At 36.6% G+C, this 26,843-nt stretch overlaps 1 protein-coding gene and 2 pseudogenes across 1 annotated transcript in view; all 3 read right to left on the bottom strand.

Moving 5' to 3' along the window:
- Window positions 1–1,049: 1,049 nt before the first annotated feature.
- On the bottom strand, window positions 1,050–1,157 carry LOC117030502 (uncharacterized; annotated as a pseudogene).
- A 1,246-nt stretch (window positions 1,158–2,403) lies between these two features.
- Window positions 2,404–2,600, bottom strand: LOC117030537 (uncharacterized; annotated as a pseudogene).
- A 4,665-nt stretch (window positions 2,601–7,265) lies between these two features.
- Window positions 7,266–26,843, bottom strand: part of ABCB7 (ATP binding cassette subfamily B member 7) — a 52,381-nt gene continuing 32,803 nt past the window's right edge. Inside the window, exons 4-15 of the mRNA XM_033107660.1 lie at window positions 25,886–26,018; window positions 24,885–25,153; window positions 23,676–23,764; window positions 23,493–23,580; window positions 22,716–22,890; window positions 21,649–21,806; window positions 20,493–20,656; window positions 20,207–20,336; window positions 17,548–17,719; window positions 15,466–15,569; window positions 13,781–13,888; window positions 7,266–9,090 (exon numbers count right to left, since the gene is read on the bottom strand). Coding sequence (XP_032963551.1) covers window positions 8,875–9,090; window positions 13,781–13,888; window positions 15,466–15,569; window positions 17,548–17,719; window positions 20,207–20,336; window positions 20,493–20,656; window positions 21,649–21,806; window positions 22,716–22,890; window positions 23,493–23,580; window positions 23,676–23,764; window positions 24,885–25,153; window positions 25,886–26,018 — 1,806 coding nt within the window. The 3' untranslated portion in view covers window positions 7,266–8,874. The remainder of the gene's footprint in view (window positions 9,091–13,780; window positions 13,889–15,465; window positions 15,570–17,547; window positions 17,720–20,206; window positions 20,337–20,492; window positions 20,657–21,648; window positions 21,807–22,715; window positions 22,891–23,492; window positions 23,581–23,675; window positions 23,765–24,884; window positions 25,154–25,885; window positions 26,019–26,843) is intronic.

Below are 26,843 nucleotides of genomic sequence, written 5' to 3'. Positions count from 1 at the left end.
TTATTTCTGAGTTGTCAATTCCACTGATTTATATTTCTATTCTTAGGCAAATACCATACAGAATCCTCCAACTTTGTATTGCCTATTTTCCATGGCTAGAACCTCCAGTACCATAGTGAATAGAAGTGGTAAGAGCAAATATTCTTATCTCATTCGCGATGTTAGGACATAATTCAGTCATTCATCATTAAGTATGATGTTAACTGAGTTTTTCGTAGATGGCCCTTATCAAGTTGAAAAAGCTTCCTTGAACACCTAGTTTTTATTAAGCATTTTTTCTCATGAAAGGGTGTTGGATTTTGTCAAATACTTTTTCTGCATCTATTAAAATGATATTTTTTGTCCTTTATTACTACAGTGTATTACATTGATTTTTGGGTGTTACATTAATCTTGCATCCCTGGACTTGGATATGCTGCATAATCCCTTTAAAATGTTGCTAGATTTAGTTTGCTAGTGTTTTGTTGAGGATATCTGTATCTCTATATAGTGCACTAGTTTTCTTGTGATGTCTTTGGTTTTTCCATCAGGATACTAGTCTCATAGAATGAGTTGGGAAGAATTCCCTCTTCTATTTTTTGGAAAAGTTTGTGAAGTACTGGTATTAATACTTCTTTAAATATTTGAAAAAATTCAGTGGTAAAGCCATCTAAACCTCGGCTTTTTTTGGTGGGTAGTTTTTTGATAAGTAACAATCTCTACTTGCTATAGACCCATTCGGTTTGGCTATTTCTTACGTTAGTTTTGGTAGTTTGTATCTTTCTAAGAATTTGTCCATTTCATCTCAGTTATCTAATTTGTTGGCATACAGTTGTCAATAGTCTTTTAATCTTTTTCACTTGTGTAAGATTGGTAGTGAGATCCACTCTTTCATTCATTTGACTAATTTGAGTCTTTATTATCTTGTTACTTGTCAGTCTGTTAAAATATGAAACAATTTTGTTGATCTTTCCAAAGAACTAACTTGTGGTTTTGCTAATTTCCTCTATTGATTTTATTCTCTCTATTTCACTAATTTCTGCTCTAATCTTTCTTTCCTTCTGCTTGTTTTGGGATTAGCTTGCTTTTCTTTTTCTAGTTTCTCAAAGCAGATTAGGTTATTAAACTGATAAGAACAGGTACTACACTTGATATTAGCCAAAAGGCCGAGAAGCGATGAGGTTAGGTTATTGATTTGAGACGTCCTTTGTTTTTAAATATAGGCATTTACAGCTAGAAGCTTACCTCTATTGACAGCTTTAGCTGCATCCCACACATTTTTTCCATTCATCTCAAAGTATCTTCTAGTTTCCCTTGTGATTTCTTCTTTGACCCATATTTAAAGTGTGTTGTTTAATTTCCTTCTGGAGTCTCCAACTTTTCTACATCACTGATTTCTAATATCATTTTTATTGTGGCCAGAGACATTCTGTGTATGAATTCAATCTTTCAAAATTTATTGAGACTTGTTTTGTGTCCCAGCGTATGGTCTATCCTGAAGAATGTTCCATGTGCACTTGTGCAGCATGTGTGTTCTGCTATTCAAGTCTTCTATTTCATTGCTGATCTTTCATTGCTTGCGTAGTTGTTCTATTCATTATTGAATGTGGGCCTTGAAATCTCCCACTATTAATGTTGAATTCTCTATTTTTTCCTTCAGTTCTCAGCTTTTGTTTCATCTATCCTGATGGGTTCTTATATGCATGTTTAAAATTGTTCTATCTTCCTGACAGACTGAATCTTTAATGATTATGAAATGTCCCTTTTTATCTTTAGTAACATTTGTTTAAAAATTAATTTTGTTTGATATTAGTATAGACACTCCAACTCTTTTATGATTTGGTGATTGCATAGTATATACATAGTATATACACTTTCCATCTTTTTTACTTTCAACATATTTGTATCTTTGAATATGAAGTGCTTCTTCTATAGATAGCATATCTGTTGAATCAAGATAGATATTTTTTCATTCAATCTGACAATCTCTGCCTTTTGATTTAATTCATATTTAATGTTATTGATATGGCTGGGTATACATCTCCTGTTTTGATTTTTTTTCTATGCCTCATGTCTTTTTTTCTGTTTCGTTTTTATTGCCTTCTTTTCTATTGTCAGTATGTTGTAGTGTAACATTTTGATATTTCTAATGTTTTAAGTATATTTTTTAGAGTTATTTTCTTAGTGGTTGTTCTAGGGCTTACAATATACATCCTAATTTATTAGAATTTACTTCATATTTACACTGATTAGTTCCAGTGAAATACAGACACTTGACTCCTATATAGCTCCTTCCTATCCCACCTTTTTGTGCTATTGTTATACATATTACATCTGTTACAAACTCAACAATACAGATATGTAGATGTATTGTTGAGTTTGTAACATATAAATATCTGTATCTATATCTATCTATATATATATATCACTCAGACTGCGTCCTCTCCCTCTTATTCTCCCAGGAAGAGAACAATCATTGATGGCTAAAGGCAGTTGCGGACACACCACCAAAAGCCGGCTTCAAGCTCAGGAGAGAACACTGCATAGCTTCCTCATGGTACAGCTATATTTTATATGATCGTTTAAACATCTAAAACATCTTAGACAGCAGGTATATATTCAGTTTGTTATATTAACCATCTTATATACCATTTCTGGCTCTCTTTACTTGTTCTTGTGGATTCTAGATATCATCTGGTACCATTTCCATACTCCAAGACACCTTTGTTTCCACCCCCAACAAAAGAATAATACACATATTGTTTCATGTGGTTGCTTTCTAATCAACTTGAGAAGTTTTTAGGTTTTAGATTCCTTTGCCTGAAGGAATGTTTTCCTTTGTGTTTTACAATACAGGTCTACTAGCAATGGATTTTTTTACTTATCTGGTAACATCTTCAGTTTTGGATATAAAATTCTTGGTTGATAGTTTTAATTTCAGCAATTTGAATATATCATCCCTCTGTGTTCTGGCTTTCACTGTTCCTGATGAAACTTTACCTGTTAATCATATTGGGGTTTCCCTGTATGTGATAATTTTTTCTTTTATTGCTTTCATGACTTTCTCCTTATCTTTAGCTTTCAACATTTGACTATCGTGTGTCTGGGTGTGAGCTCTGTGTGAACCTACTTGGTGTTTGTTGAGGTTTTTTGATGTGTAGATTGTTTTTCATCAAATTTAGACATTTCCGTTTGATTTTTTCCCCCCATTCCTTTCCTCTCCTCTGGTACTCCCATTATGAATATGCTGGTATACTTAATTATGTCCCACATTTCTCTGAGGTTATTTTTCTTCATTATTTTTTTCTCTCTGTTCTTCAGATGGCATGATCTCTATTGATGTATCTTCAAGTTCAGATTCTTCAGCTAGCTGAAATATACTATTGAGCTCCTGTAGTAATTTGCCATTTCAATTATCGTACTTCTCAACTTCAGAATTTCCATTTGGTTCTTTTAAAAATAATTTCTATTTCTTTATTGATAAAACTCTGTCTGGTACATCCACCATGTGGGCCTCTCCTAAGGCAGTGTCTATTGCCTGCTCCCCCCATCCCCATGTATGGGTGACACTTTCCTGTTTCTTTGCATGTCTTATAATTTGTTGTTATAAGCTCGACATTTTATACAGAATCTTGTAACAACTATGGATAATGACCGCCCTCCTCTGGGGGATCAGTTTGCTTGGTTATTTCTCCTGAAGTGTGCAGCCTGATGTTATCTCCGTCTTTTATTGTAGCTACCTAAAGGTTGCACGTGGGTCAGCATAAGGTACTTATTGGTCAGTACCATTTTTAATCTTTACCATTGGATGTGTGTGCTTGGTGGCTGCTAACATAGTTCAGGTAGTTTACTTTTTGACTGATGCTCAGCAGGGATTAGTAGCGTAGTGGTTCTTTCTGTGTTCTGAGAGGGCATGGCCTTGGACATATGCACCGTCTTCCAGATTGCCAGGGATGAGTGATTTTATTTTTAAGCCTGTGTTTCTAGCTGTCACTTCTGGGTCAGAGCAACTTATTGGTCAGTGTTTGGTCAAGTTTCTTTCGCCAGCAAAGCTTCTGCCCTGTGTTGATGGGTTTGCAAGTGTTGGGAAATGCTTTTAAGTCTGTCCCACATTCTACATTGATCTTCCTAAATGGGTATGGCCCAACACATGCACACAACTTTTTCAACCCCAAGTTGACTGTGCTCCCAGGAGGGCTCTTTTTGGCTCCCTGTAGAGTTCTATTAAACTTGGCTGCTCTGCTTGCATAGCTCCTCCTAAATGCTCTCCACCAAGATCTCCATTGTTTTTAATAATGTCCTTAGGGATGGAGTTCTCCATGCTCTGTTTCAAATGAAGTTAGTCCCGAGATGGAGCGGGGGAAGTCTTTGCCCTCATCACATACATGTGGCCTTGGAAAGAACCAGAGCTGGGCACTGGGGTTCCAGAGTGAAACTGCCACTCTCCAACTGGGCATTGGGGCTTGGTGGCAGTCCCTGGTATTCTCAGTTTTCCTCCCCTTGAGTGAAACCTCCAACATTTGAGTCAGCTGGGGTGAAATAAATCATGGCCCCAGTACTTGCAGCGTACATATGGAGCAGTGTGTCCACCCTAAGAGTGAGGGCTGAGGATGGAAGGAATCTGCAGTCCTCTTGGTTGTGTCTACCTGGAACAGTTTCTGCACCACAGGGTTTGGGGAGGGGAGGGGAGAGAAATGCAGGCAGCTACCTCTGCCAGGGGGTGAAACCATAGCCCCAGTGGGAGCTGGGGAAAGAGGAAGCCCTACCCTCCTCAACATCTTCACTACACCTGCCAGAAGAGAGCACCCAGGGTAGAACTTCTGTAACATAGACCTCATGGGGTGAAGAGTGTGTTGGAAATTCCTTAAATGCCCCAGACTCTCGCTGTTCTTATTGAGATTCAATAGGTTTTCTTGAATAAATGTTTCCCCATTTGCTATATGCTCTTTAGACAATTTATAGAGACTAAATGATTGTTTTTTAAAAAGATAATTTTTAGTTAAATTGTTCTTTCGCTAGAGAGAGGATCCATTGAACTTCTTACTTCACCACTCTTGGAATTTCACTCTTCAATACACAGTTGGCCCTTGAACAGATTTGAACTATGTGGATCAACTTATACATGGATTGTTTTGTTCAAGAGTCAACTACGTTTTTGAACATAACTTTTGAGTGGAAATATGGTCCAGCAAAAAGAGAAATGGACTGGGTGCCAGGAACCAGGATTTTCATTTCAACTTGGCCTCTAGCAAGTTCAGTGACTTCTTCTGAAGTTCAGTTCCCGCATTTGTAGAATGAGGAAATTGTATGAAAGGACCTCTAAATTCCTTCCAAGGCTAAAATCTTATTTTATGAAATAGACATTAAATAGAAACTCATCAGTGAAAAACATTCTACCACCACTGTGTGAGAACAGGAAATATAGAAATAACCCACTGCCTTTTTTAAACCAAAAAATGTTCCAACCTGTTTGTAATTAGAATGCATACTTAAAATCCAACTCCCCGTAGCTAGTCAAAATGCTAGTTTAATGCATGGCTTGCTGTCAAGACATTTCTCCACCCCAAAGATTTCATTCTTGATCATTACAGCTGAGAAACTGGGAGCAACACAATGTTGCCTTTCACTGATTGGTCATCAAAAATACGACAGCTTAATTCTAAGTGAAAGCAGTATAATTTGCTACCATTTTACCCATATTATAAGCTCTGCAAGCAATTACTTTCTCTCTGAGACAATTCCAAGTTTTCACCTTCTGTAAAAGGTTGCAAAAGGCCACACTCCCAGAGTGACCATTAATTATCTGTACTTATTCTGAGTGTGTCAATGGCAAAATATCAGTTCTCCCTATGCACTGCAGAAAAGAACTGCTTCAATGGGACACCCATTGCCAGTTACAAAGATATATTGTTTATTTAGTACTGATTATCTGCACAGATTGCTATAACAATAAAACTGTCGTAAAGGGCCTCTCTCACTGAGTCATTTTGTCTTAACTAATCAGTTTTAACTAGTTTATTTGACTTAATATTGTCACCTAATATACCATTTACATTCCAAATCTATATACTCAAAGCAGGGAGAGAAGGGGCCTTTCTATAATTTAAGAAAGTTGCCATTGCAAACATATTGAAATGCTTCCAACTACTAATCCACAACAGAATGTGCCATGATAAAGCTACAAGGTAAGAGAGTTATGAATATACACAGACACATCCACCAATTAGGAAGGATAGGAGCAAGATGGCAGTATGGGCAAAGCGATCCAGAAACAAGGAATCATATCATCTTTAAATATCTCGCCTTTAATGCAAAACATATTTTTAAATTAGCCATCTTCACAAACTGAACTTTGTCAATATCTAAGGGAAAAGGCAAAATATTTATTTTAAGGTAAAAATCCCTACAGAGGAAAAGTAAATGCATATTTTGGGTTTATCCAAATGCTAAGGCTTTTTTCTGAGTCTAAGAAATGACCCTCAATTTCCAAATGAGCCCATCTGCTCACCAAGATATTTCTATGATAAAAACCTCCAAGAAGGCATCTGGCCCAGTTTTTATGATCCCAAATTACCTTGGTTTCAATTTAATTTTTGTAAATTGGGATTCCCTTAGGGAGAAAGCAAATTTTTTAATCTTTAAAATAATGGAATATAAGAAACGAAACCCTATCATCTTTCTCCATTTTCAGAGCCCATATTACGAAACTGTAGGTTATTCATCCCAATACACTAAAAATTATGTTGCAGCTCTGACTTAGAAATGTATACACTTTATCCTTTGTGTATGTAATAATGTAATGCAATTGTAATAAATGTCCTTTTTCTTGTAATTTCTTCTGAGTGAATCATCCTAAAAAGCTTTCCTTTCATTTTAATTCATCTATTATTTCACTGTATGGAACCATCTTAAGATGATGTTAAGAGAAAAATATTTAACTCACTTATAGCCCCTACAAAAACTATGTGTTTCAGGTAACTTAAGTTTTTATTAGCTGAAAACACTGGTTTATGACCATAATGACCCAATGATCTGAAAACACCTCCAATCGCGTGAAAAAGAATTGCTTCAGATCACTTAAGTGGGGAAATTATCCCCACCCTAAAAATATTCCTATCCTTCTTTGACTAAATGTTTCCCATATCACAGGATCACTTACTTATTCACAATCAAAATGAATATTACTAATGGTTACGTCATTCTTACCTGCTTGATTATGCAACTAAGCTAAATCTTTTCCATCAGCATCATTAGAAATGTACAGAGGGAACTAACAGAAGCAAAATTTCTATCTAGACTGACCACATTTCTAGTAACACAGGTGATTTATTCAAAGGAAGTGCTTTTATTTTTCCCTTAGAAGAGCACTAATGTCTGTGGCTTCAGAGGAAGGTATGTCCAAAGATAAAAACCCATTTTGCAGTTGATTACCCATCTGTGTTAACTACAACTTCAAAAGAAAGAGTGTACTACTTACTCAGGAGTCAAAGACTGTGAGATAGTGGCTTCAAGCTACTTATCAAATTGCCTTTACATAACAAAACTGTACACCTGAATTAGATAAGTTTAGATATCCACCTACCAATGACGATGTAAAACAGAAAACACCATCCGTCTCACCCATTCCAAATTATCATTTAAAACACATTAAAACCATAAACTAGTAAAATAAACACTTTAAGACCTATTCTGAGAAATAAAACCTCATTACACACAGTCATGTAGTTGGTCATTAGTTACACAGTTTTTCAAACTGAATGATTACTACCAAATTAAAGCAAATTCAAATTATAAAAGGCGCTTTCTAAGTGAATACATACCAACATCTTAGTAACTAATTCTAGCAGGTAAAACCTGATTATTTCATTTGTGTTCCTCCTCGTTCAGCAATTTAAATTGCCGAAAAGGGAAGGGAAGATCTTTTAATAAAGTAATTCTGAAGTGTCAATCCAGATTAAAGCCCTGATCATCGAGCCCTGTCCTAGTTACCTAAAGATTCACCATTTTAAGTGAATGTTGCTTTATACACGTGAGTATACACACACACACACACACACACACACACACACACGTGCAATGCACACATCTCATTTAGTTGTTTCTTTCTATAACTTCAGACAACAAATCAGTGCATTTAAGATGGAAATAGGAAAGGCAATTAGCTTCCTAAGCTCTTTCCATCACTCCCAGTATGGCAACTCTCAAATTACATCAGCGTTTATAAGTCTTTAAAGAGAAATATATAAATTTTTGTCCAAAACAAAAGCAATGCCTCATTTTGGTGGAAAAATAAAATTCCCACCACTAGATGATAGTTATAATGCTGGTTAATGATGAAGGACATTCTACATACAAACATGAGAATTAAGGTTTTTCCTCCAAAAGGTATATAGTGTCAAGTACTTTAAAAGATATAAGTATAGGTATCTATCATTGAAGTATTTCTGTGGGAGCAGCGAGGAAAGAGAAACAATGAACCCCATTGTCCTCTTTTTTATTTATCTTAAAAAACAGACCTTCCATCTAAATTATCAGCATAAAGGAGGTTTTAAAAACTACAAAAATTTGGAAACCAATCTGATTCATCTGGTTATGGATATGAAACGGCTATCAGGCCTCAAAAATGGGGTAAAGCCAAATAGTAACAAAAATGATGATTTGAGCATAACTGAGGCAGTAACAAGAAAATAATTTGGGGATAAATATAGGTACCACATTAAATAGATTATGAAAGAAGTAAAATTCAAATCCCCTTTCAAACACATCTTATCTAAAAGAAGGAGTATAGATAATGGGAATGTAAGATTTTTTTTTTTTAATAAAACAATTCTGCTTCAGTGCAAATGTGAAGTCAAAAAAAAAAAAAAAAAAAGAAAAGAAAACGCCTCATGTAACTTAGCAGGAACAGTTTCCACAGCCTTTCACACTGTTGACAATTTCTTCCTGGAGTTTCTTCCTTTCCTCCTCTTTGGACATAGTTTCTTTCTTTGCATGCCATTTGGGGTTATCTTGGCTGAACACATGACTGCTCTGTGTATGCCACATTTCTGAATAGATACTGCCAGGGGTAGCAAGCAAAGCATGGTGGGTACCACGTTCAGCTACCTTACCCTAAAAAGCAAAAACAAGAGAGACACAGAGAAAGGTCAAGTACCAGCAAAATAATAGCAAATACATATCTCAGGACTTTGAAGGGTTTTGAAGATTTGCATTCATTAAAACACCTCTCCCAACTGCTGATCTATAGTGTAAACGGGTAAAAGTGAAGTAGGAATGCCTTCTTCACTGCTGAGCTATCAGTCCAGTGAACAAGCAAAAAGCTATGAAACTCCCTACTATAAAATCACTTCACTTAAAGCAAATAACATTTTAATGCTTAATTTTTCATTCTGAAGGCAGAAAAGGAAGGTAACATTTTTTTAAGGTGGTATTTTCTGTAAATGGCAACTACTTACATCACATATACATAGGCGATTCAACACTCATACTATCTCACATTTCCAGTGCCTCATTCCTCAGTCTCCTAATGTCATTTGTTATATCATAAGTATTGTTTAAGTTAATATTCAGCGACCTTATTAATGACTGCGTTAAGTATTACCGATTGAGCCAAGTAGGTCCTAGGATTTCAATTATTTTCCCATATAATTTTTCATTCTTCCTGGACTCAGTAACTACCTTGTTTTCATTTGCTTAATTTTCAGTGTCACTATTGGTAATGCTCTCTAAACTTTATTCCAGAATCATAAAACCCGACTGAATATTACTTTTCTCATAATCAACTATATTTGGTAATCTATTAGTTCAATTTTCCCCTCTGGATAGTCCTCTTCGGCTTTTAGTTTCTTTATCTTAAATTCTGAAATTTGATGATAATGTGTCTTGGTGGTTTTGGTCTTTTCTTTCCATTCGATGTGGTGGTTACTCCGTAGGCCCTTTCAATATGGAAGCTCATACGCTGAAGTCCTGAATTATTATTTATTTGATCATTTCCTCCCCCTTTTCTAGTCAGATGTCGGACGTCTTAGACCAATTCTCTCGTTTTCTTATCTTTTCTTGATTTTTTCTCTCTTTGTTCTACTCTTTGGAAATTTCCTTGACTTTATTTAAGTAATAACATGTTTCATTTCCAAAACCTCTTGTTCTCTGCTTGTTCAGTATTTATTTACCACCCTCATTTTAAATTTTGAAATGTTGCAAGAACAATGAAGGTGCATATGCTTCTCCTAATTTAGCGACTGTCAATTTTTCCATATTTGCTTTCTCTCTCTTCATCCTCTAAGTTTACACTATTTTTTGCTAAATAATTTGAGAATCAATTACAGATATCATTACATTTCACCCCTAAATATTTCGCTAACATGTATCTCCTAAAAATGAGAAGATTCTATGTGACTGAAATACGTTATCACAGCCAAGAAATTTATGTAACATGGAGTCTATATTTTCTCAATTGTCCCAATAATGTTCTTTATATGTATTTTTTCCATCCAGGATTCAATCAGGATCAACACATTGAATTTATAAGTTTCCGAGTCTTTGTGGGTGTGTGTGACACTGACATTTTTAAAACATCCAGGCTTGTTTTTCTTTTTATAGATTTTATTGAGGAAATGGAACAGGACTTTATTGGGGAGCAGTGTGTACTGTTCCAGGACTTTTTTTGTTTTTCCAAGTCAAGTTGTTGTCCTTTCAATCTTAGTTGTGGAAGGTGTCGTTCAGCTTCAAGTTGTTGTCCTTTCAGTCTTAGTTGTGGAGGGCACAGCTCAGCTCCAGGTCCAGTTGCCATTGCTAGTTGCAGGGGGCACAGCCCACCATCCCTTGCGGGAGTCGAACTGGCAACCTTGTGGTTGAGAGGACACGCTCCAACCAACTGAGCCATCCGGGAGCTCAGCGGCAGCTCAGCTCAAGGTGCCGTGTTCAATCTTAGTTGCAGGGGGCACTGCCCACCATCCCTTGCGGGACTCGAGGAATTGAACTGGCAACCTTGTGGTTGAGAGCCCACTGGCCCGTATGGGAATCGAACCGGCAGCCTTCAGAGTTAGGAGTACGGAGCTCCAACCACCTGAGCCACCGGGCCAGCCCCAGGCTTTTTTTTAAAGAATACCCTTCACGTTGTATTTGTCTAGCTGTTCCTGATTATTAGATCCAAACTAAATGTTTCTGCTAGAAATACCATATAGGTGATGATGTATTCTCAGTACATTACATCAGGAGGTACATATCAATTTGCTCTACAATTAATGATACTAAGTTTGATCATTTGGGTAAGGTAGTGTCTACCAGATTTCTCTAATTTAAACGTACTTATTCTCTTTGTAATTAATAGGCAATCTATAGGTTAAACTTTCAAACTAATTCTCTAATTCTTTTTCACTATATGATTTGAGCAACCAATGATGATGCTTACCTAAATCAATTATTACAATGGTTGTTGAAAAATGTGACTTTCTAAATTTATCATTTGTTCATCATGTGTCTTAATGAGAAACAGCATTTAGTGCCCAAGACCTACTTGGACCTCATTGTTTCTAGGCCTTTTCAGTGAATAGAGTTAGCATTATACCTTCTAGGTCCATCCATGTTGTCACAAATCGTAAGATGTTTTTGAGGAACCCCCATACTGTTTTCCATGGTGGCTGCACCAATCTGCATTCCCACCAACAGTGTATGATGGTTCCTTTTTCTCCATATCCTCGCCTGCACTTGTTTGTTGATTTATTGATGATGGCCATTCTGACAGGTGTGAGGTGATATCTCATTATGGTTTTAATTTGCATTTCTCTGATTATCAGTGATGTTCATCGTCTTTTCATGTGTGTTGGTCATCTGTATGTCCTCTTTGGAGAAATGTCTATTCATGTTATCTGCCCATTTTTGGATAGAATTGTTCACACTTTTGTTATTGAGTTGTATGAGTTCCTTATATATTTTGGATATTAGCCTCTTATCAGATATATTATTTGTGAATAACCTCTCCCATTTGGTACATACATACAATGGGTAAGACCGACATCAAAGACTTTACTATTGTTTTTTCCCAAGAAGAATCCTCCAATTTTTTTGCTGCTGCAGGAAGCAGTAATAATAGTACTAGAAATAAACAACCGGTTGGCAAGGCTCTTGGAGCCAGCGGCACAAAGATGGTCTGTGGCCTAGTGTTTTTACTGGTTAATCTCTCTCCTCTTTGTTAATTTGCTTGGTAATATTCCTGTGTTCAGAGCCTCCCTGACTCAATTTGCTGACAAGTAAACACATAGCTTCTTGCAAACGCTGGGAAGAGGTAATCACCAGGCTGTGGGGAGTAAGGAAGGGCCTTGGGAATGCTACTTCTTATGTAGACTTAGACTTAACATTAATACTACAAGAGACTGCTGACAGAACAAACGAAATCATATTAGTTTTAGTGGGAAATAATAATCTGTGATCTTCATAATCAAGCAATTATAGACTCATCAAATTATAAAGACATTTTAGATACAGGTGCTGTAATCATTAATAAATTAGCTCGTTAGAATCCAAAGCCCAGGTGGCAATGCAGTGATCTAACTACAGATAATGTGAGCCCCATGGCATGAGGAAGGTAAGCACGTGCCTTTTTATATTTATAATAAAAGGCTGTATTTGCACGACTGCATACAATTTGAAAATTTAGTAAAAAGCACAAAACAGCAGATTTTATTTCAGATTCTTAGACATCAATGAAATAATAAAGTATATTTACAATATTTCCCATTTAAGACATACTGGTACAATCATACTGAAAAAAATCAGGTTACTAATGAATGTTGGCATTTATGCACAAACCAAGAAAAGACGTAGGGTCTCAAGTACACAGGTAACTTATAAAGGAAATATATTAGGTTGGTGCAAAAATAATTGCAGCTTAAAAGGTTAAAAATAATTGCAAAAGCCGCAATTACTTTTGCCCCAACCTAATATATACACCACAGAACTGAACACCGCATAAGAAATTTTAGTGGTGTGAAAAAGTCTCTCTCAATAATCCAATATAGAAAGTATATGAGAATGCCTCTTCTGCCTTAACTCTCACTACTCAGGCTTTCAAAATGATAAAGAATTGAATGCTTATTTACTACCAGGGAAAGATAATCATAAAAAAGTCTGAATGGGAGGTGAAAAACTGAACAATGTTAGAAATATCAAGGATGGGGATGGGGTGGGGAGAAGTACTTACAAAAAGGAGAAAAGGAAAACTATTACAATTTTCAAATGTGCCAATCATAATATGGTACTCTGATTTATTTAGAACACTCTTATAGCAATTCCCTTAGAAGAGACAAAGCAGGCTGTCCATTTTCTTACTTTCCCCATGAGAAAAAAGGTAAAATAAAAATGGGCATGCTTGGAAATGACCATTTTATGATAATCTTGTTTTAGACAAGGGTATGCACAGCTATTAGGACAATGAAAATATGAAATACAGTAATGACACTGAGCAAAGATTCTGTACAGAGCAAAAACGAATGCAGAAAAATTATTTTACACACACACACACACACACACACACACCCTTTAAGACCTGCTTCTATCATGAGGTTTTAATGCTTTCCTTGTCTAACTTTGCTTTTAATACTTTAATAAAGAATGAGCTAATACAGTTTATTCCCTCTTGGATGTAGCCTGAATTATTTCTTATCAAAAGGAGATAAAAACAGAATGCCATCAGAATTCAACCTCATTCAGAGAACACAAAGCCTGTATCTCTTTAGAAACAACACTTAAGTTCCTTGTGTTTGTAACAACTCCGCGCAGTAAACTGAGAAGCTCAAGGTCTCACCTGGTCCAAGACAATGATTTCGTCTGCATCGACCACTGTTGAAAGTCTGTGTGCAATGAAAACAGAAGTTCTGTGCTTCACTGCATCCCTCATGGCACCAAGAATAGTCTGCAAGGTTGACAACAAGAATAGGAGGGAAAAAGATCTGCCTACTAGGGAAATGCAAGTTAATCATACACTCCTTACAGAACATACAAAATGCCAATTAATTTTGTATTATATAAACTTCCTACCACTATCAAACATTTGACCTAATCGAATAATTAACTAAAAAGAGAAGAAAATCACTCAAAAAGGGAAAGCAGACATGACCACATTATCATTGAAAAAATGATCTTTAACATGGGCACCATTTCTTTAAATTACAAAGTCTGGGGGATGGTGCATATTTTCTATACTTAAAAACAAACAAATAAGCCATGATGATGAATCCAGAGACACTGCTGCTTATTTGGCCAATGAGAGCCAAATGAAATGAGGAGCATTTGCCTATGCTTAGTTCAAACTCAGGACAGAAAGGATGAAACAGCCAACTGTGTATATGTAACTTGAGGGAGCTTCTTTCTCAAAAGCATTCTGACTTCTGAATGTAGTCTGCAAAATCCATTTTTATTTACTGCCTGTAACGTGTAAGAGAGTTGTATATATACACAGCTGTACTTGGAAACCTGGGTCCAAGGACAGCTAGCTCGATGGAAATAGTGTGGGGGATGGGGATATACCAATAGCTTCCTACACATATTTCTAAACACTGTATTTATGAAAGAAATGAAATTACCAAGAGTAGATGGTTACCCAGGAAAAGAAGACCTTGTATTTTACTAGTACAGGGCCAATTCTAAGAAAATCTGTGATGTTTGTGGTAAATGTGGAAGACACATTTTTAAGTAAAAAGTTCTCATATGCAGATTCTTACGCTGGTCCTGTTCAAGGGCCCCCGTAAATATAACAAATCCTTATGCTAAACAATTCACTTAGAAATTAAACTGTTTTAAACACAGGGCAGATGGAATAGTGTGCCCTGAATCTTAATTCCATGTGCAAATATTATGTCATACGTGCTATGAAACTGGACTTAGGCTTATCCTTCAACACCAGGCTTTTACTACGTATTCAAGTAAAATGTAGCTGAACAGAAGCAACTGACAAATAGCATGTGCCGGTCTGCAGCTGTAGGTCAAGGGGATTCATTCACGACTTTGGTATTTAATACAAAGATGTTGTTACCATGACATCAGTGTCACAACACCTCAGTGCTGTGAAACGAATATAAACTGATACCTGCACCTTAGTGACTTGCTCCAAGAGAAGTAAAGGGCTTCCTGGTGTGTACTGTGTCCCAACCACTCACAGACTTGTTTTAATGAGTATTGAGTAGCAATTGCAGAAAGACAAACCTTCTCCCTTTGTCAGCAGATTAGGCAATTTCTACAGCTTTGCAAGATACAAGGGTAATACGAGGTGTCACACAGTTCCAAAAGGAGACACGTTTGCAAATGGACTTAACAAGCTGGCATTCTTACCATCAACACTTGCTATCTGGGGAAAGAGGGCTAGGTATTTTTCTAGCACCTCCTACTAAAGTTCATTCAAAATCCAAAAGGATGTAGGCATTTTACTGAAACTTCCAAGGAGAACATTAAGCATTGTGAGTTGAAGAGATTTGTGTATTCATCATCATTTACCTCTTCAGTAATTGAATCTAATGATGAAGTGGCTTCATCATAGAGAATGACTGGGGGGTCCTTCAAAATGGCTCTTGCAATGGCTACTCTTTGCTTCTCTCCTCCTGATAAAGAAAAATTTTAGTTTAAGGAAGCACAGCATAAAGGCATATTTAATGTTTCTAGTATTTCCATTGAGTATAACCACCAAGTAATATCTTTAACATTTACCTCTCCTGATCACTGTTCATTTTACTCTGTTATAAGAGTCTAAGCTCATAGTATATCCTTTGACAAGCTACATTCCTTGGAACATAAATGTAATTCTGGATTCTGACTTCATGGCAGGTGAAAGAATGAAGAAGGGGATAACCATTTTGATTCCACAATTATTCCTCACCAGAATTATGCTCATTACATGTTACTTTATATGTACTTTATATTACTTCCCAATGAACGGCAATCTCAGACAGAAAAATTTCAGTATTACAGACGACAATGCCAAAACCAAATTCAATATCTGAAACCTGAAAACCTAAAGACATGAAACTACAAATATCTAAATTTATCTCAACATAAAAATTTATCTCAACATAAAAAAGTACCATTCAGCCTGTATTCTTAAGTGTTTTGTGACAGAAAGCTATTACTTTCACAGCACTCTTCAAAGTTAAGGGTTTATACTAGATACCTCTTATTTCAGCTTAGTTATTTGCTATTTGGTCTCTAGTCTAACGGAATTTTAAAACAGAAAGGAAACAAGAGGTCCAGGAAGGTTAAGTGATTTGCTCGAGGTCATAGCACGAGCTCCAGTGGAATCTGGACTACACCTAATTGACTTCCTCTCACAAGGTGCAAGCTCACATTTATTCTTAAATATTCTCTAGTGAAAATAAAGCAATCTTCCTTTCTTCACAGGGATTTCTGTAGGTCTAAGGTCGTCCGTATTACACAGAACTATGCTTACAAGACATACTTGTTTCCATTGTGCTTCACTTTACTGTGTTTCAGATACTGAATTTTTTTTTACAAACTGGAGGTTTGTGGCAACCCTGCGTCAAGTAAGGTTTTTTAAACTCTCAAATCATTTAATTAGCATAGTAGCTTGCACACAGTATGTACCTAATGAATGTTGTGAATAAATGAAGCTAGTTTGTAATGAGAAATGGGGATTCATTAAAATCATGCACCATATTCTTCATTCTCTTTTTGCCTTACCCTAAACTAAACTAGAATGAAGAACAAAGGTAAAGGATGTAGTATGTTTATATGAGTGACGTTAATACTTTCAGGCATTAGATATCATTATACTTTAGAATTCAAATAATTTAGGGCAAAGGAACATATACTTATGGAGCCTCCAAAAAATCCAGTCATTTTAGGATAACTCATTATTAAACTTATCAATTTCATAGTTAAACACTTAAATAGACATGTACAAGCCCCCAAATTTACCTGACCATTGAATCAACAATGGTCATGAAAATGAAATTGGCTGTAAGGAAAGTATAGCAGTTAAGTGTATGGTGCCAGGTAGATACTGGAGGTATCAGGATGATGACTTCATAAGGTGTATAAATGTCCAACCACTACGTTGTACACCTGAAACTACTGTAATATTATACATCAACTGTTACTAGAAAATAAATTACAAAGAAAGGAAGCAGAGCAGTTGAGCATGTCAAGTACAAGGAAGTGTAAAGTATTGAAAACATCCCATGATAATCTAGGAAATTATGAGATACACTATTTACTGTCAAATTACTTCTCCATACTCTTCCTGCTTTCCCAGGTGAATAATGACCTTGGCTTTCCTTTAATATTAGAATATGGATAACAAGTTAACAGTGATTTGAGCATATATCCACCACTTACTATTAAGCACTCACGTGTTTGCGGCTGCAAGTGAACAAAAAAGACTCGTATGACTTGAGAACAGTTCTTTCTAGTATGTTCATAGTGACGGGAAGGAGACTGGGGTACCTTGTTTAAAGCACCTGGACGAGCAGCGGGTTTGTAATCCTTCTAGAAAATGGCTCTGATAAATTAGAGTTTGAAGGGAGTATACAAGTGTGGGGGGCACATCAAAAATCTCTTGATTACCTGAAAGTTTGAGTCCTCGTTCCCCTACTTGGGTGTCATATCCATGTGGCATGCGAAGAATTGCATCATGGAGTCCAGCTAATTTTGCCACTGCATACACTTCCTCAGGTGAGGCATTCATGTTTCCATATAAGAGGTTGTAGTAAATGGTATTATGGAAGAGAACGGCATCCTGGAGCACATTGACATATACATTTATGCTCATTATAAAAATTACAACAACAATAAAGATGTAACAGCAGAAGGGGAAAAACATGGTATCAATCCCTTTCGTGACCCCTCAGCCCTTCCAGAGCTAACCATGAACAATTTGTTGTGTATCATTCCCGACTTCTTTCGATGCATTTATAAGCCTAAACACACACTTTTTTTCAACACAAGTGGGGCCATACTGTATGTACCATTTTGCAAATTGCTTTTTTCACTTAACATATCCTGGAGATTGTATGTCAATAACAGAAACCTACCTCATTCTTTTTAACAGGTATGTAATACTAAGTATACATCCTAATTTATCCATTCCTCTATTGAAGGACATTAACGTAGTATCCAAATTTTTGCTACTACAAAGAATGCTAGAATAAAATAGCATTGTATATATGACTTTGTGCCCCCGTGAATTTCTGTAAGGATTCCTGTAACTAGAGTGATGGGTTAAAACATAATCATGTTTATCTATTGATAGTATTGCCCAACTGTATTCCAAAATTGCTCTGACAAGTATACATTCCAACAAACAGTGTATGAAGGTGCCAGGTCTCCACACCCTCTGCAGCCCCAGAGTTACAGATATTATTTCAAATAATATCTTAATCATTTATATACCCACTAATACAGAATATCCTTTTACTGACATGGTACTTAAACCCAATGAGGTTAATGTTCTATAAAGAGATAGTGCTTATTTTTAAATATTTATATTCAGAAAAAAGTTAACAAATGGTAACTGGAAACTTTGAAAATACAAAAACCAAGGTGAAATAAAAATTAATTAAATCATCTATAATCCTACCAGATAGCCATAACTACTATTAACCAAAATGTTTCTCCTATCCTTTTTCTCTCCTGACGTGTATTCATTTATAAAATTGGGAGGATATTATGTTTTGCTTTGGTATCCTTTTTTTCAACAAACTTTGTACCTGAGTATTTTTCCCTAATACTCAGTATTCTTTACAAACAGGATATTTACAAATGGCTCTATATTTGATACTATGATGATAATTTAACCTTCTACTTATTGTTGGACATTTATGTTGTTTCCAACTTCTACTATTATAAATACTACAAAAGTGAAGTATTTACTCTGTTCACATCCGTTTGTTTCTTTACTAAAACTTCCTATAGGCAGAATTATTGGAATAAAGGGTATGAATATTTTTCAGGCTCTTGATACATATTGCCAATTTGCCCATCAGGAAAGCTGTATGTTTCCATCAGCAAAAAAAGCCATTTTACACAGCCCTGCCCAAACTGCATGCTATGAAATTTAAAATCTTTGCCAATCTCATAAGTGAAAAGTGGTATCCAGTTTGATTTGATTGATTTTGCTAAGACCAGCAAAGCGAATGATCACCTTTTTTTTCCTTTCCTATTTTCCTTTAGTGAACAAAATGTTTTCTTTTACACAAGACAATGGCAGAAATCTAGTCATACCTCATTAGATGGATCAGGACACTGAGTCCTAAGTAGGCACAGCCAAGAATTCGGTTCAGTTGATACACCGTTTAGGTCAGTGTTTCCCAACATACAGTCTATGAATCATCTGTATCAGAATAATCTAGGCAGCATATTCAAAAATGCAGGTTTATGGGCCCCATACTGCCCTCCTAAAGCAGAACTGGGGTACGTGAAAGACAGTGGGGATTTCAATGCTCTCCCTGGGTGATTCAATTCATGCACACTAGCATTTGGGGTTCTCAGAGAGAGGGAGGACAGGACAGAGTACGATGTGTCAGGTAACTTAAGGATCGTTTATAAGCTATACATCCCTGTCTGATCCCTTTTTTACAGGTCTCCAAGGGATTTGTTTCAGATTCTAGGCTGCAACTAATTCCCAGGTCTCTCTATTGGCATTCCGCATAAGAAAAATTCACATCCTACAAAGCTGTCTCCTTCTTGTCTTTTCAGCTCACTCTGAATTTACTTCCCCCCTAAAGTCATTCAGCAAATACTCATTAAATGCTTACTATGGGTAAAGAACTGGGTATGGGACTGAGGGGGCAGTGGGGAACAAGGCACACAAACTTGCAGTAGGCAGCCAACCTGCATTGTTATTTTTTATAAATTCAGTCAAAAACTGTTTAAAATGACTATAGTTTACATTTACTGAACAATTATGTGATGGAAATGGTGCCTGATGCTTCACACATATTCTCTCTAATCCATAATAATTCAATCCTGTAAGAGAAATGGGACCCTTATTTTACAGAAGAGGAAACTGAGGCCCAAGATCACAGAACTTACAAGGGTTAGAGCTGGGGTTAGAATCCAGTTCTTTCCAACTCCAGTCTGGGCTCTTTCCTTTATGTTCTGCTGTCTTTCTAAGGCTTAAAAACTCTTTCCATCATGCAGATGTTCCATTCACTTTGTTTTTAATAGTCTTTTTGGTAAAAGAATTTGGCCTGTAGGGCCTAATGCCTTGAATACATGTCATTACCTGAGGCACTACTCCCACTGCTCTCCGAAGGCTCTCCAGACTCACATCTTGTATATTCTGACCAGCAATGTAAATGTTACCCTTCTGAGGCTCATAGAAGCGGAACAATAGCCTCACTATTGTGCTTTTCCTGAAATTGGAAACAAGGAAAGGTTATTTAGCTCCTATTGCCATTAGTGAACCCCCATTTTAAACCACAGTAGTAATTTGATTGTGATAAAAAGAAGAATATTACATTGGGACTCATTCATCAATGCAGAATTTTATAAATAAGTAAATTACCCACCCTGACCCACTACCTCCTACAATGGCCACTTTCTTTCCTGCAGGGACTTCAAAAGATATTCCGTTAAGAACTTTCTGCCCCTCAGTGTATTCAAAATGCACATTATCAAAGGCCACCGTAGCTGTCTGTGGTGTGATCTGAAGGGGAGATGCCATCACTTTGTCCTAGCAGAGAAGAGAAAAAAATGCCACTTTATATACCACCTAGAGTACAGCTATCCAATTTTCTAATTCACAGAGAGAAAAAGGAAAGTAATGGGGAAGGACCTTGGAGGTTTATAAGTGAAATTAGACCACTTCCAAGCATGCTTTTAAGGATTTTGTTTTCCCCTTCTTCCGCCTCCCCCCTCACTCTGGTTCAAGCCGTTGTTTCTCAGTCTAGTTGTGTAGGACACAGCTCCCTGGCCCAGGCTGGTATTGTGAGCCTTGCGCTCCCCCCAGCTGAGGCAGTCGGTTGCCAGTCGTCGGTCGGCCGCTCACAGCAGCTCACGGCAGCTCTCGCCGGCTGCCGGCCACTCCCGCTGGCTGCCAGCCATTCCTGGCAGCACACGGTAGCTCACACTGACATCCAGCTGCTCATGGCAAATCAGCTCCAGGAAGAGCCGTTGTTCACAATCTTAGCTGTAGAGGGCACAGCTCACTGGCCCATGTGGGAATCGAACCAGCGACCTCGGCATTAGGAGCACGGTGCTCCAACTACCTGAGCCACCGGCCCAACCCAAAGATTTATTTTTTCATCCCTCACTGCTAAGGTCAAAAATCCTGGATGCTTTCATGTCTGAGCTTTGGGGGAGGTCGGGGCGTGGGGGCGGCAGGTAGAGGGATGGTAGACAGGGGAGTAAGGAGGTCATGGATGTGAGGAGAGGCAACCACACATTTTATATCAGGATTAGCAAAAGTAAATCAAGTGCAAGTACAAATAATTCAAGTTAACAAAATTTACCCTCTAGGTATAATATTCTTTGCTACACGTAAGGTTTCTAAACATAGCAGTGAAAGCTATAAAGACCTTGGAATATACATGATTGACAGTTCCAATTCTTGCAAAAAAGAAACCAGTGTGCTAACATGGTGATGTAAGAAAATTCCCCTAGAATAATCCTAGTAGTGGGATAAAGCTCACATGCTTTTAAAAAGGCACTAAATCAATTACTTACTTTAATTCGGGTGTCTACCTTGAGTAGAGTAAACAAGGTGTTCATATCTATGAGTGCTTGTCTAGTTTCTCTATATACAGTTCCCAGGAAGTTCAGGGGTAACGAAAGCTGAAAAAGCAGTCCATTCACCATTACTAGATCTCCAACAGTAAGGGTACCTTAATATGCAGTTGGCAGAAGTAAAAAAAGGATAGTTTAGATATTATAAACATTTCCAGTTTAAGATAGAGAAGTTTATAGTCTGTTACTCTGGAATACAGTTCAAACTATATAAAATCAGCAACTCTTATGACTACTTAAATTTCAAAGCATTTTAATTCATGATTTAGGAACACAGGGCACTTGATACATGGTAAGTAGAATGGAAAAGTCCACCCATACACTATATGTAATATGCAAAAAACCAGAATGGTTTAAGTGAGGATAGAAATGGAAGGCTAAAAAGCTCTCCTTTCTTCCTAAGACACTAGGTAGTTTCTTTGTAACGTAAAATAGAAATTTTTTTAAAGTATATATTAAACAATTGGGGCAAATGGGTATCACAATTGAATATGATAAACCATATATTAAGGTCACAGTGAATGAATGAATCCTAACTGAGTGGGCAGGTAACAAAAAAGAGGCACCCATATTATGTATTTTTTAAATGTTTTGCAAATGAAAAACTAATAGAAACGTTAAAAGGTTACTAGTAATTCTAAAGAAAAGAATGCTTGAGTTTTAGTCCTTTGCACTAAACACTAAATTAATTACATTACCTTTCAGGTCTATAAGAGAAATTAGAAATATTAAATGCTAAAAAAGAAGTTACTCCTGAAAGAATCAGACTGAACCCCACAAAATGTATAACCAGTAATTCCAGCAATAAAGTTGTGTTAAACAAAAGGAAGGAAGAAAACATCATACAGTGAGGAAAATACATTCTGATACAAAAAGGAAAGTACTAGAATGATGTTAAAGCGCATCATTGAACTCGCTCTATAATTAAGACTAACATACACATTCCTCTCATGGATCTTCATTTATAAAGTAAAACGTCAATAGCATGAAACCCACAAATCCATTACCTGCCACAATTCCCTGACTGGCCAGCACCATTATAGCTGTTAAACCAACACTGAAAATAGCATTTTGACCGAAGTTCAGCATAGCCAGAGTAGAGGTACTTTTCAACGAAGCAGTCTCATATGTCTTCAAAAATCCATCATACCTTTGTGCTTCATACTTTTCATTATTAAAATACTACAAAATATACAAAAATAGTAACTACATACAAATGTAACTAGAAATTATTCTCTTAAGTGATCAGTATGCTTTTCATCAGACTTCATGCACAGACATACTCCACTTTAAAAAGTGACTTTCAATACACTAGTCACCTGCACACTGACGTCAACTCCCCTAGTAGATTAGCAAATTCTGGGAGGGCAAGGATTAAATATGAAGCTTTTTCTTTTTAAACCATCATCCCCCATCACAAGTCTCAGCATAGTGCTTTGCACACAAGGGGCATTCAGTAACATTGTTAAATGGAAAAATGAACAAATACATGAAAGGAAAGCACTATGTTAGGCACCCAGTAGGACAGGCAGTAAAATTGACCAGCTTAGTGTTCATTCTGAATCAAAATGCTAACCGCACTCTTGTTACTTATAGATTAACTCAGAAGGTAAAATTCTGATGATACCACAAAAAAATGGTGTAAAAGAAAAACATGAAGTACTACAATTCCATCACACCTGCAGGTACTAGCTGAACCAGAAGCTCTAACTGACAGCACCTAGCACATTCAAGGGCAGAGCGAAACTTAGTGTAATGTGAGGAAAGTCTAGTAAATATATTACCTTCACAGTTTCATAATTCAGCAGCGAGTCTATGGCGGCATTACCAGCATCATTATCCGCTTTGTTCATTTCTATTCTAAATCTAGTTCTGCAACACAAAGATTTGCACAGGTGTGAAACATCCACTAGAAAAGTATAACTAACTTCTGGACCTTGGCTGGCTCAGGGGACTGACTACCTTACCTCCACCGGGTGACGGCAACTGTGAATGCTGTGTACGCTCCAAGTGTCCCAAGGGTCACCAAGGCAAACTGGGCGCCGCATCTGTAATACTGGACAAGGCAAAGGGAGAAATGAGGGGCAAAAATAAGTGGTAGATTTCTCATAGGAAACCGTGGAGGCTACAGGAAGTGGCACTAACATGATTTAACTGCTTAAAGGAAAGAAGTGTCAAACCACATTCTACATCCTACAGGCTCAAACAAAACTAAGGGCATTTGTTCTCAGCAGACCTAGCCTAAAGGAATGGCTAAAGGAAGTCCTGTGACCACAAAAGAATCCTGGGATATACGGAAGAAAGAAAGAACAACAAAAACAGTGAAAGAATTAGATAAAACCAAAACATAAATTAAAATGGAGAAGAGCAAGTTAATTAAATCAGTAGTACATATTCCATGGTTGTCCTACTCAGGACTGCACAGGTTGCTGAATAACACTTTTTAAAAATACACAGTTCTTTATGCGTGTTAAATTATGATAATGTTTACTAAAATAATACATATGCAATATATAGCTTCTAAAATTCTTGAGGAGAAAAAAAATCAAAATATATAATGGGGGGAAAAATGAAAAACAGTCACTGTTCTTGTCAGATAGTTTGTAATATACAACAGCACATCTCAGTCAAGACTTTAATAAAAAATATGTTGCTGAATAAATGAATAATTAACTGCATAAGATATCAAATAGTTTCAAAAATCTACTTTAAGGTAACAAGGGAAGGAAGCCAAACGGCACTTGCCACGTTGGTGCTACTGTCAAATGCTGATAATAACCAGACCCATGAAAGGAATAAAGATGCATGTATCCACCTTTAATTATAAAACATAAAATTGCCTAAAATGTTATGAATGGTGAACAGAAAACCAGATAATCTGACCATACCAGTCCAAAGTTCCGTATAAAAATCTCTAACAAAAAAATTGCAAGCACCAGCTAAATGACTGATCTGGGTGTAGAACCAAACAGATCTTTACAATAACAACATGAGAAAGATTTTGGACAATCCCTGAATCTTCTGGCAAAATAATCAAAGAAACTGAATAACCTTTCTGGCACCACGGAATTTTGCTTTCAAACCATGGACATCCAATACCACAATAGCTTCAAGTAGTAAATAGCTACTAATGAGAATGTAAGATAAAAGGTTGTTACGAAAAATGTTTTACTTACCAAAATACCACTGACAAGAGTCACCTCAAACATAATGGGAAGAAGATTAAATACTAAAGCACTCAGGACAAAACTGATACCCCTTGTCCCTCTGTCAATAGCCTTCGATAAAGCTCCTGTCTGTCTGCTCAGGTGAAAAGCCAGATCCAGGTTGTGAAGATGGAGAAAGACATTTTTGGCTATTCTTCGTATTGAATTTTGGGCTACCTTGCCAAATACTGCATTTCGAACTTCATTAAAAAAGGCAGCTCCGGCTCTTGATACACCATCTAACAATACATTCAAAAGAAAAAATGAGTGTGAAAATATTAGATTCGTAGAGTGTAATAATGGTAAGGCTCAGAAAGTGTCTGTACAATGAATGACTATATCACTGAGTACTTACACTAAAGAAACCTAGAAAGCATCTAGTCTAGTGAGTACCGATCATTCCCGCAAAATGAATCCCTTTCAGTGTTTTTCCCCCATAGGTTCCAAAAGCAAGTGCATTGACTAACGCACAGCCCTATTCAAGTCTCCTGAGCATCATAAACTATCCTTTCTAATGCATGGGGGCACAAATCATCATATCCTCTTCTTTACAAACTGTACATTTGGGTCATAGCTATTGAATGTGATTTAATAAAGCATCAATGCACATATAACATTGTTTAGCTATTTCCTACTTAACAACTAACAACAGCAAGAAAATAAATAGCCTTATTGAAAAGGTATCTTATAAGGAGCCTAACTATTAGAAGTGGTTGTTAAAAACTTAATGTCTTATTTCATGTTATTGTTTTGTAGAACTTGGAAAATGAGACTGCAATTAACAGAATTTTTGGAAAGCATATCATATAAAGAATTTTTTTAAACCACATATCAAAAGAAAATCTCACATAAAACAATAAATATCCAAAATGCTAAGTTGTGTTTGTAGTGAAAAGGTCATCTGCTCAAATACAATGAAACCCTCTTGAAGAAAGTCAACACCTGTAGACAGATTAAAGAATCACACATACAGCCAATCAGAACTGCCGTTGCCATGGTTGCAACTGTATTTGGTGCATCACTCAGGTTCAGCATGTTTCCCGACATCTGGTTGAGGCTGTCTACAGCATACTTAAACATGAAGGGAACTACAATGTTCATGGCCTGAAAACACAAAAGCAGCAATTACCCATCGTGTGTAAAAACATTTCTTTATCAAAGCACAAATATTTACCTTAAACGAGTATTGAAGGGAATGCTTCAATATTAACCATTTACTGCTAGTAGAATGATTCTCCCAGTTTCTAAAGATAAAATCGTCGGCATTGGAAGAGCTGCTGTTTCAGGATTCCCACCTCACACTGACTGCCATGTTAATATGCATTTACAAGCTACGTGCATTAGTCAAATTCTCCTGCCTCCATTATCTGCTATCCCACAGAGCTCATGGCACTTAGAGCAAACTGCCTTAGATTATAGTTACTGGTGTATATACACGTATTTTGCTTTTCTACTAGTTCCTTGATAGTCTGTATCATATTCCTCTTTTCATCCTACCCATGTTGAGTACCATGCTTTGAATACAATAGGTATTCAATAAGTGTAAAATTATTCGTTCATCACAATAATGGTAAAACTGAAACTATTTAGCGAAAGGGATTTCAAAAGCAAATCAATTATAAGTATCTGTGCCTGATTCACCATTGGAAAAACAAACAACACTGCTAGATCCATTTGCCCCACAAAAGATTACTTTCTCCAATACCTTACAAAATAAAACCCACTGACAACCAAAGTAACTTTCAAAAACCAACCTATTTCTCCATGAGAATACCTGAAAAATATGAAAATTGGGGGTATAATGCTTTCACATATTTCAAGGCAAATATTCAATCACTCAGATTTCTCTGCAAAGTTAGAGTATCAAGAACATCAGCCATCATTTAGGAACAGGAAGTTGGTCAGACTGCTAGTTTTCTTTGAAGAAAT

The sequence above is a fragment of the Rhinolophus ferrumequinum genome, chromosome X, assembly GCF_004115265.2.
Source record: "Rhinolophus ferrumequinum isolate MPI-CBG mRhiFer1 chromosome X, mRhiFer1_v1.p, whole genome shotgun sequence".
NCBI classification, from domain to species: domain Eukaryota; kingdom Metazoa; phylum Chordata; class Mammalia; order Chiroptera; family Rhinolophidae; genus Rhinolophus; species Rhinolophus ferrumequinum.
Note: the sequence above shows the minus strand (reverse complement) of the source record. Positions and strands in the feature narration are given on the sequence as shown.